This window comes from Callorhinchus milii, unplaced genomic scaffold, assembly GCF_018977255.1.
Source record: "Callorhinchus milii isolate IMCB2004 unplaced genomic scaffold, IMCB_Cmil_1.0 Scaffold1, whole genome shotgun sequence".
NCBI lineage: Eukaryota > Metazoa > Chordata > Chondrichthyes > Chimaeriformes > Callorhinchidae > Callorhinchus > Callorhinchus milii.
In genome coordinates, this window is record NW_024704742.1 from 124,634,574 (window position 1) to 124,645,927 (window position 11,354).

At 38.8% G+C, this 11,354-nt stretch overlaps 1 protein-coding gene across 1 annotated transcript in view; it reads right to left on the reverse strand.

Moving 5' to 3' along the window:
- Positions 1-94: 94 nt before the first annotated feature.
- The window catches only part of itga2.2 (integrin, alpha 2 (CD49B, alpha 2 subunit of VLA-2 receptor), tandem duplicate 2), a 78,151-nt gene continuing 66,891 nt past the window's right edge, over positions 95-11,354 (reverse strand). The window contains exons 24-30 of the mRNA XM_007892202.2: positions 11,216-11,318; positions 10,848-10,958; positions 8,968-9,072; positions 8,315-8,428; positions 5,801-5,890; positions 3,845-3,961; positions 95-2,207 (exon numbers count right to left, since the gene is read on the reverse strand). Coding sequence (XP_007890393.1) covers positions 2,121-2,207; positions 3,845-3,961; positions 5,801-5,890; positions 8,315-8,428; positions 8,968-9,072; positions 10,848-10,958; positions 11,216-11,318 — 727 coding nt within the window. The 3' untranslated portion in view covers positions 95-2,120. The remainder of the gene's footprint in view (positions 2,208-3,844; positions 3,962-5,800; positions 5,891-8,314; positions 8,429-8,967; positions 9,073-10,847; positions 10,959-11,215; positions 11,319-11,354) is intronic.

Genomic DNA, 11,354 nt, shown 5'->3' on the forward strand with positions numbered 1-11,354 from the left:
TATACACTATGAATGCTTTGGGACATCCTCCCGATGTGAAAGGTGCTATAACAAATGTAAAGATTATTAAGAAATAGACCGTACGAATAGAAAATCTTTGTCCATAACTTTTATTTTAATAAAAATCCTCATCACACAATTGCAATATTAAGTACAAAAAAGAAAGAGGTAATGTATGACAAAATTCCCTTGAACTGTAGATACAGTAGTAGACAAGTTTTGGCAAGAAAGCCACCTAATAAATAAAAGCATTGATGCAGACAACAAACACTCCTCAAGATAATTTTTTATTAAACAAAACAGTTGTATCAGTGCAAATAGCAAAGTCCTCAGCAGTACGCTATAGCTTGCCTTATAGTGCATTCATCTAGACAACCTGAACATCCAACACACTTGGGTTCACAATGGATTTGGCAGTGACTTTTTAAGCACACTGTACGTTCAGGACAAATGCAGAAAAAAAGGCAGAAATGTTGCTGCACATAAAATTCAATCTAAGTGTCACATTATAATAATAAAAAAATGTTAGTACCAGACTTGAAAACCCCAGTTATTTTATTGAAGAGCACTCTTAATTCTAAACAACTATTTTTTAAAATCTATATTATTCCCATAGACAAACTGTACAAAACCCCAACCCTTTCTTAATCTAGCACAAAGAAAAACTTTTATATCAGTTATACCACCAGCCCTATAACTTTACACACACACTGGTGTCGTCTCCACTGACCCAGTTTCCCAGCGGATCAATTTCAAGGTCATCGTCCTCACCTACAGATCTGCTCACTGACTGGCACCTCCTTATCTCCAATCTCCTCCCACCCCTCTCTGCTCATTCACTCTAATCAGCTAAGTCTCTGACTCACTCTGTGACACCATCGGCCAAGCCCTCTGTTTCTATGCCACTGACCTCTGGAACTCGCTCTCTCTACCACTAAACTTGCCTCTCCGTGTCTTTAAATTCCACCTCAAGTCCTATTTCTGAATGTGTCCATGGCCACTTCCACCTCCCCCTCCCTTGCTCAGTGTCCAATCCCATCCCTGTAAAGCGCTCTGCTACATTACCCTATTTGAAAGGTGCTATGTAAATGCAAGTTGTTTTAATTATTTCTTGCTGTGGCTGTAGTTTTTCATCTCGGCTGTGTGAATAGGGTGCTACTTGGATACTATTTGGGCCAAGAGTCCTTATAAGATGTACCTGAATCAGTTTTTGAGGGAACTATAATAATGTTAAAAATTCTAATCTGCAGTCAAATGTGTTATTTGACAGATTACACTGGAACTCTGTTTTCAGTAGGTCAGGAAATAATAGGATTCCACTGTAGCCATAAGATATATGATTTACAAAATATACAGAAATAAGTATTAAATTAATACAGGTATCCAAGACTAGGGTCACAATGCAGCTTGCATTATGGTGCAGAATTCCACATGTTGCATCTTTTATAGCGTGAAATTATTGCCTGTTCATTGTATCCATGTGACTGCTATTCCATCATTGGTCAGAGCTAATGTTTTTGCTTGAACAAAAATACTTGGCCATATTGCACGCAGAATATGTACACTTCACACAGCCTAAAGAGTACATTATTTTGTCAACAAAATATCCAGTCAATTCACTTTACAGTATATTCTGTGAACCGCTTTGAGACGCCTTGAAGACGTGAAATGCAAGGATTATTATTCTCAGTGTTAAATTGCACTTGAAACATTCAAAAATGTAAGTTTCAATTTTTGTCTCTGATAGTTAATGCAGTGTGCAGTAAAAGTGAGATAGCTATTGATATCATTTCACCCATGAAAAATATTGCTCTCAAAATCAATGAAATATTTCAACTTTTTTTTAACCTTTCATGTGTTGCTCAATTCAAGTACCTGTGAAATCTAGAACATTTAAATTACATTTGTCAAGTTTATGCCTCCTGCACATTATCAAAACTAACCATTCTGGAATGTAAACAATGAATACATCCCCAACCCCACTGATATAACAGCACTGTTTGGTGTTTGGTACTGTGTAAGTGTACCAGCATTTGTTTCCAGGCAGGTTCAATAATTCGTTCCATAAAGTAGTCCCACAGAACAAAGAGCCACCCATTCACAGTGAAGACAGGCAACGCTCAAGATTCTTCGGGGGAATTGGTAAGGCTGTCGTTTTCCTCTTCATCCTTTATCAGTTTGTTGTATTTCCTTTTGAAGAAGCCAAGCTATGAAACATTAAAAAAAAACGCTGATTTCATTTCAGAGAAAATATAAAGTCTCAATAGGTTTAGACACAGCAATTACCATCTATTGCCACTTCCCATAAAGAGCTCAGTTATAAATCGCGATTTGGGACAATCTTCAAAAACACAACTGAGAGGATTATTTTTTTTAAAAGTTAGTGTGTCTGATTACTTTTCTAATTTCTTCTCTATTGACATAGGGTCCTCAGCCTCCTCATGCTGTTGCCTCCCGCTATCCTGCCCAAGTGGCCATTGATCACATGTGGGGACATGGCAGTCAGTTTCAGCACACCGCTCGATCTTAGAGTGTTACAGCTAAGCTTGATCTCTCCTCACGAGGCTGTCACACATACATACCATCAGTAGAGGGTGCTGCAGAGAGACCAGGAGCAGGAACCCTGACTTTGGAATATTGTATTTGAGCTCTTGCGATATTGTGTGATCCTGGTCCTCACCTTCAAAGCCCTCCACGACCTTGCTCCTCTCTATCTCTGAGACCTCTTAACCATCTGCCATCCTGCCTGCTCCCTCCGCTCAGCGGGTTCCGGCCTGCTTCACGTTCCCCGCCTCGCCCGTCCCACCATTGGCGGGCAGGCCTTCTGCCTCTCTGCCCCCACCCTCTGAAACTCCATTCCACAGTCCGTCCACCTCGCCCCCTCCCTTGTCTCCTTCAAGACCCATCTCAAGACCTTCGTCTTTGACCGTGCCTTTGGTCACCCTCTTACCTCTACCCTCTAATAATAATAATCCTTGCAATTGATATAGCGCTTTTCACGACTTCGAGATGTCTCAAAGCGCTTCATAGAATATACTGTAAAGTGAATTGACTGTATATTTTGTGGGCGAAACATGGCTTCCCCGCCTTCTAGAACCTCCTGGTCCCAACCACCAGCTTGGGTCCAGACCCCTGACTCTCCAGCGCCTTGGGATGTCCTCCTGACGTGAAAGGCACCATACAAGTGTCATTTGTTGTTGTTGTTCTGCATGCCAATGACCTTCCAGTTCTTTGGACACAGGTAGTGATGCCACCACACTCAGTATTGGAAAGTGGCTCAGTTGCAGAGAATGATGTACTATCTTTGTTTATCTTAGGGTTCTTTGATTAATGTATGTTCCCCCTTTGATATTTGTATCCTTCCACAGGAGTAATATCCACTTGTCTGTCCCAAATACTCATTCCCACTTGCTGGACTGAGCCTTTGATGCCATTATAATCAAGATCTTTCTTGTTATAAGTTCTATAACTTGCTGTCCTGTCCCAGAATTCGTCGCCAATGTCAGGCATGAATAAGTCTTCTATGGTTCTCCTTAATTTAGCCCTTCTCATGACGCACTACAATGCCTAACTTGAGTTTCTATGTTCTATTGATGTTTCTATTGATTGTCCCTATAATCTTATCTCAGGAGTGTGACTGTTGCAAAGAGCTTTCTTATTGTTGTGATATTGTGATGGCATTTTTCTTTTATTTGCATAATTTCACATTTTGTTTCTTCTTTTCGTACATCCTAACAATTGATTCATAACTTACCAAACAGAAAAGTTTAAAAATGAAAGGTTTTGAGATACGTCCAGTCTAGGAACCAGGTGACAAACTCTGTGAAAGGAAGAAGTTACTTACTTTCCACAAGACAGCAATCAATACTGCAAGTAAAAGCAATCCTCCGATCGTACTTCCCACAATCACTCCTGTAGGAATGTCTTTTTTTCCAACTGGATTGGTTATTGTAATCGGAATCTAAAAGTCAAAATAAAAAGTACTGTTATAATTTGGTCACCCATCTATGACGGTGTGGGACACCGCTGTGCGCAATCGGTTTCACCCACAAAATATACAGTCATTTCACTTTAGAGTATAGTCTGTGAAGCGCTTTGAGATACGTGACGTGATAAGGCTCTAAATCAATTGCAAGAATTATGTTATATCTCAGCCCTGTTCAGTGGTTCTATTAAACTTGCAAAATCTGCAATAATAATAATAATCCTTCCATTTGATATAGCGCATTTTCACATCTTCAAGACGTCTCAAAGCGCTTCACAGAATATACTGCAAGGTAAATTGACTGTATATTTGTGGGCAAAATCAATCAATTGGAACTAAAACAAAGTTCAGTTTTGGAACCCAGATAGCAATAGTTTTTTTTCCAGACATTTACATTCCTTTGCTTCTAATGTAGCAAATACTCTGTTTTCCACATTAATGAAATAGATGGCATTAATAATTTATACTTACTTGAATCCAATACAGTAGGCGATTCTTTAACTTTTAGTACATTTACTGAGCTTATCAAATAAGTGGATGTGATTCTTCACTGCTTGGTATATGTACTGATTTTAGCAATGTGAGTTTATAATGGGATTTTTGCAATTTAATTCACACCTGATTTATATGTACCAATCAGAATAACGTGCACTGGTTTACCAAGGTAATTTGTCAGAGAATTATATCCATTATTTCACTTCAAAATAGCATTTGAACACTTAGTCCTTTAAAATGAGATGTTATACTGAGTTTCTGTCTGCCTGCTTATTTGGCTGTTAAAAATCTCATGGTAATAGTCAAAACGAGAAGGGGGATTCTCCAACAATTATTTGGTCATTTACATCATGGCTGTTGGGAAATTGCTATTGCATTTGCCTACAAAATACCCAGTCACTACACTTTACATGAAATCCTGTTAAACGCTTTGAGATGTCTGCCGATGTGAAAGATGCTGTATGAAATGCAAGGATTTATTTATTTGATTGATTACAAAATCTTGTATATCACAGTGAGATTTAATTATTGGCATTTAATTATTATCAGTTGAAAATATTGCTTGTGTATTGGAAGGATATTGAATTTCTTCCTCATGTTCTCTTAAGTTCTTCATTACTCAAGATTTAATAATAATCAGTTAATTCCAGTAATAATATATAATACAATAATAATCCTTGCATTTGACATAGCACCTTATCACGTCGTTGAGATGTGTTAAAGAGCTTCATAGAATAAATTGTAAATGGATTGACAGTGCAATTTTTTTGTGGGTGAAGAGCGGCAGCCAATTACGCACAGCAATGTCCCACAAAGAATTGTGAATTGAGCAATCACATTCATTTTTAGGGAATTATTAACCCCGGAAGCGATCTACCAATTGCCTAGCAACCGGGACTCCATGGTTTCATTAGTAATGTGGGTTTATCAATCATTCAAGTCATTACTTTCATTCTTTTTTTGGTAAACAATTTTCTGCTCCTTAATTCATTTTTGCTTTTGTTGAGATTTGATTCCATGAGATTGCCCTCAGGCACATCATCCAAGTGGCCATTATTTATGTCTGATCTTCAGTAATTGAGTGTCAGAAGGTTATTCAAAGGCTGGGGAGTGGGCTAGAGAAGAGAAGATGGATCACAGCCTTGATTCTAATCTCATTCAGCATCCACACAGCAGTTGTCGCGAGTTACAAATCAGGTGGGAACCCTGGTTTCTCCTTCCTAATCCAGGACACTGATGCCAGTTGTAGTGCCTCCCTGGTTGAGAACAGCTAACTTAACATACATCAAGGATTTGAATGGACATTAAAAGTCTACCTACCGTCAGAGTGCTGTTTCTGATGATCAATAAGGATGGTTGGTTTGTTTGAATTTCTGCATTTGCAGTGAGCGTTAGCGATTGTAAGGAAGCCTGTAGAAAATAGGAGAGATATATTGACTGACTTTTCAGATTCATCAATTCCATTGCAATAAATGATTATGAGAAGACCACAGCCCTTTTAAAAACATCAGTCTTGTTTAAAGGATTTCTTTTAAAAACAAAAGGCAAGTAAATCTACAGAGTGCCATCTGCTTTGTGCTAGTCACAAATTGGTGTTTAAAGAGTGAATCCTGCAGATACATGAACGTACAGTGTCTGAAACTGATTCTCGTAGACAATCCTGGGCACCAGGAATCATAATCTGGTTTCATAGAATTAAACCTGAGATCTGCGTTTCATCAGCAAGTTAGAGGTCAGTTTTAGATGATCCTGGTATTTACAGGATCTATAATTTACAAGGAAAGTCACAAGTTGCTTCAAGTAGGAGAATCTCAAATATTTCTCTTCTGATTCGCCTTCTTAACTACCATTTAATTATAATTAGTATTTATCTTACTATTAATAAAACGTAATAATACAATTATTAATATTGCTATTAATTAAATTATTAATAAAAATGGGTAAAGTGGGAGTAAGGTAGAGATATTGAGGCAAAGTGGTTTGGGTAGAGTTGCTGAAGGCATGCCTGTTGATGGCGAAGGAGTTTGGGGGATGCGAAAAAGGCTCGACCAACCATGGGGGGTGGGGGTAGCGAGGAGTAGGATGTGAGCAGATTGGAGAGGTAGGGAGGTGCTAGGGTATAAGGTGATTTATAGGTGAGTGTGAGGGTCTTGAAATAGATCTGTTCTACAATACACAAACTACTGTAACTTCAACATGTGATTTAAACGTTTACATCTACGTAGACCTTCAGATAGTTTCCACAAAACACTTCAACATGTGATCTGTCTATACACTGGACAGAAGCAAAATCAGTGTTGTGATGATCTGGTTCTTTACACTTCATCCAATAAATATTTCAGGAATTTCCACGTATAGGTGAGATGCATGGAACTCTCAGTTTGGTTTGGCAACTCTTAAGCATGTCGATACTAAGCATGGGTGTTCAAGGTAGATAGATCACCCGATCCAGACGGGATGCATCCTAGGTTACTAAGGGAAGTAAGGGTGGAAGTAACGGAGGCTCCGGCCACAATCTTTCAATCCAATCCTCCTTGGACACTGGGCTGAGGACTAGAGGGTTACAAATGTTACTCCCCTGTACAAAAAGGTGCAGAAGGATAAACCCGGGAATTCCAGGCCAGTCAGCCTAACGTCAGTAGTGGGGAAACTTCTTGAGAATATAATAAAACAATTATTAATATTGACATGGGCTGCAGAGTTCTGGATGAAGGAGTGGAGAGGGTGAAGAAGGTAGTGCAGTTGATGTAGCTTATATGGATTTTCAAAAGATGTCTAATAAAGTGCCACATAAGAGACTTGTAAGCAAAATAGAAGCCCATAGTATTAAAGGGACAGTGGCAGTATGGATGGAGACGGAAAGCAGAGAGTGGTGGTGAACAGTTGTTTTTCTGACTGGAGGGAAGTGTGCAGTGGTGACCCCAGGGGTCAGTATTGGGACCACTGCTGTTTTTGATCTATATAAATGACTGGGACTTGGGTATGGGGAGTACAGTTTGATACTAAGCTAGGGAAAGTAGTAAACAGTGAGGAGGATAGTAGCAGATTGCAAAGTGATACATTTTGGGAGGAAGAATGAGGAGAGACAATATAAGCTATATGGTAGAAAATTAAAGGGGATGAAGGAACAGAGAGACTGGGGATTCATATAAGCAAATCTTTGAAGGTGGCAGGACAAGCTGTTAAAAAAGCATACGGGATACTAGGCTTTATAAATAGGGGCATAGCATACAAAAGCCAGGAAGTTATGATGAATCTTTATAAAACACTGGTTAGGCCTCAGCTAGAGACTGTGTTCAGTTCTGAGCGTCACACTTTAGGAAGGATGTCAAGGCATTGGAGAGGGTGCAAATGAGATTTATCAGGATGGTACCAAGAATTAGGGACTTCAGGTGTCAGGAGAGGCTAGAGATTCTCCTTGGAGCAAAGAAGGTTAAGACGAGACTTATTAGAAATTTTAAAAATTATGAGAGGATTCAATAGGGTGAACAAGGAGAAACTATTTCCACTGGCAGGTGAGGGCACCAATTTAAAATAGTTGTTAAAAGAACCAGTGGGGAGGTAAGGAGAATTTTTTTCGCACAGAGAGTTGAGTTGTTTGGATCTGGAATGCATTGCCTGAAAAGGTGGTGGAAGCCGATTTGATAACAACTTTTAAGAGAGAAGTATTTTGGGAGGACAAGTCTGCAGGGCTATGGGAAGATCGGGGTGGGATTGATGTAGGTAGCTCTTTTCAAAGAGCCGGCACAGACAAGATGGGCTGAATGGCCTCCTTCTGTGCTATATAATTCTATGATTCTATACCCGGCTGAACTAAAAAAAAGTTATACTTACAGTTAGAAATGTGCCACTCCAGATCCTTGATGTGATATTAATTGAATATTGCTTATTCTGTTCAAGGTTATTAAAAGAGCACATAAACTTTTCACATTGTGCTGTTTCACAGTTCTGTCAGAAAAAAAAGAAACATATCTCACAAAATTAATCACAAAAATTTGTGAACCATGAATCTCTTGCAAGTAAACTAGTTTGGTTAAACAGAGGCTTTTTTCTTTTAACAGCAATTTATTTTCTCCAGTGTTGTGAATAAACTTAACCTCACAGTTAGAATTTGAGTCTGCAAAAATGTGTGCTTAGCTACTAAAATGTGAGAAAATATTCTAATGAGAAGGACAGTTTAACAACAAGTATGTACTAAATATAAAACACAATATTTACTTGACTGGATCAAATCTGAAATAACTGCTTGGTCTATACATTTGGTCATTCACTTCATGGCTGTGTGTGTGACATTGCTTTGCGTAAATTGGCTGCCATATTCACCCACAAAATACACAGTCACTACACTTCACAGTATATCTGTGAAGCAACGTGTACAGTACAGTATAGCTGTGAAGCACTTTGGGATGTCCTCCCAATGTGAAAGATGCTATACCAAAAGTAAGGTTATTATTATTGTCTGTTTAGTTAAAACTAGATTAGCTTACCAGATCTTTCACATTTCGAAGGTTCTCTTCTGAAAAGGTTGCAGTGTAAGGTTGCTGTTTTATTTTCAGGCTATCAAGTTTCACTTCGCAAAATAAGTTGCTTCCCTGCAAATCCATTTTTAAAAAGTTGCATAAATAAATCCCATTAATTACCCTTGGAACATATATTGTTAATGAACTTCAGTGGTGAATGTGGAAGTTATGTCAACACTGCGACCCTGGTACAACTCCCAACACAGATGTCATTGTCCTTTCCTAAATTGTTGCTAAATGTTTGCAATTTCATCCCAGTAGAAATTAGCAAACATCGCAAAAAAGTCCGAAACTTCACACTGATCGAATAAACTCAAAAAGTTTACAAAAGAGATTGTGTGAAAAATATAAAAGCCATATAGTAGTGCAGTAAAAGTTGCTATTTGGATGTTGGGTCATTGCATTGCCTCCTCACCTCAGGCGCTGATAGCATCATCACCATCCATGGTTGCACACTCCACCTTGCTTAGCCAGTCCGAAACCTTGACCCTCGACTATCCTTCCTACCCCACATCTACAACATGACCTGCTCTGCCTTCCCCACCTCTGCAACATCGTCTAGCTCTGACACTGTCTCACACCGCAGGCCGCCAAAACCCTCATACATGCATTCATTACATCGAGGGTCGACTATGCAAACTTATTGCTTGTCGGCCTCCCCAACTCCTCCCTCCACAGGCTGCAGATCATCCAGAACTCTGCAGACCTTGTCCTCTCCCGCACGAGGCTCCGCGACCCTATCACCCCCATCCTCGCCCGACTCCACTAGCTTCCCATCACACAGAGGATACAGTTCAAGATCCTAATCCTCGCCTTCAAAGCCCTCCACGGTCTTGCTCCCCCTTACCTCTGTGACCTCCTAACTCCCTCCCATCCTGTTCGCTCCCTCCACTCAGCTGGCTCCAGCCTGTTGTTGTTGTTGTTACATATAAACAATGTGTTTGATTCTGTCAGAGTTTAAAGCAGCAATGTCAAGCTATGCAGTTTTAGCTGGTTAGACTCCAGCAGTGCATCAACGCACACTCAGGGGTCCTCATCCTTGGTTCTTGCCAACCTGCGCCTAATTCTTTACGGAATTAGGTAAGCAGGATGTGTGCATTCACTTCCAAAAATCTATCTCTGGGATTTCCATGTGTAGGTGGGATGCATGGAACTCTCAGCTTGGTTTGGATACTCTGAAGAATGGTGATGGGTTTCCGCATGTATCAGATACCCCAAAAAAGTAAGTCTGTCAGTCCTGCTACGCTTTATCTTGATAATTACAATGGGATGGCAAAATGCATATCTCGCTAATTCTGTGTCTCTTCCCGAGATAAATATAATCAAAAGGCCTCGGACAACTAATTACAATGTTATAATAATAGAAGACAATTAGAAAATAAATACACTCACTATAAATATATATTTGGAATTCATCATATTGTCAAAATGTTGTTAATTAACCTCTGGAGGGATTACAAAGTTACTTTGTTTTGTTATGATCCACAACAGAGTGGTTACAATCTTTCTTTGAGTCTGAATAATATAAGCAGCCTATGAAACACTTCTGTTTACGGTGATAAAATTATTGTGATTAAAACAGATTCTTCGTGAAAAATCATGGAATGTTGCCAGTTTGAGATTTCCCAGAAATATTCCGGTAGATAGATACTTGCTTCAATTCATTAAATATATTTTCCACAAAAAAATTTTTGAATGTGAAGTGCTGATATTGGCTGATATTTTAATAGTATCAGTGATATAAGAGATCATTGTTTCAGGGCAATATTCAGGCAGACACCTGCAAGCAGATACCTTTGTACAGTAGTTCATTACAGGTTTTAGTTAAGTATTGAATAAAGACGTACCTGATTTGTTTTTACATCCGTAAGATACAGAAGATGATTGTTGCCCTTGGTTGTCACTGGTATTTCAACAGTAACAGTTGCAACATTGATTGGGAAATGTCCAGTGTTAACCTATTTTTTAAAAAAAGTACAGAAATTAATTGTATTGCCAAATCACATTAGCTACTATCCATTTTCTGATGCAACAATCAAGATATGGAATACACATCTAATTCATACAGATCTAAACCTTGTTAAGATAATATTGTAGGACAGATTGGTTCAGTACACTTCAAAGTGTACAGAATTTGGCAAATACAGTCTTAATTTTAAAGTGGGTTTTCTGTAACTTCCTTTAAAACCAATTAGTTTAAGTGTCATATACTTACTTTGAGTGTAATCATGTATTCTGGACCAATGTCATCAAAGGTAGTTATTGTTGTGACAGCTTGTTTGCCAGAGTCAATTTCATAGAAATTTAAGTTGGTGTCCCTACAAATATAAAAGAAGACATTTAAAGCTGTGCAT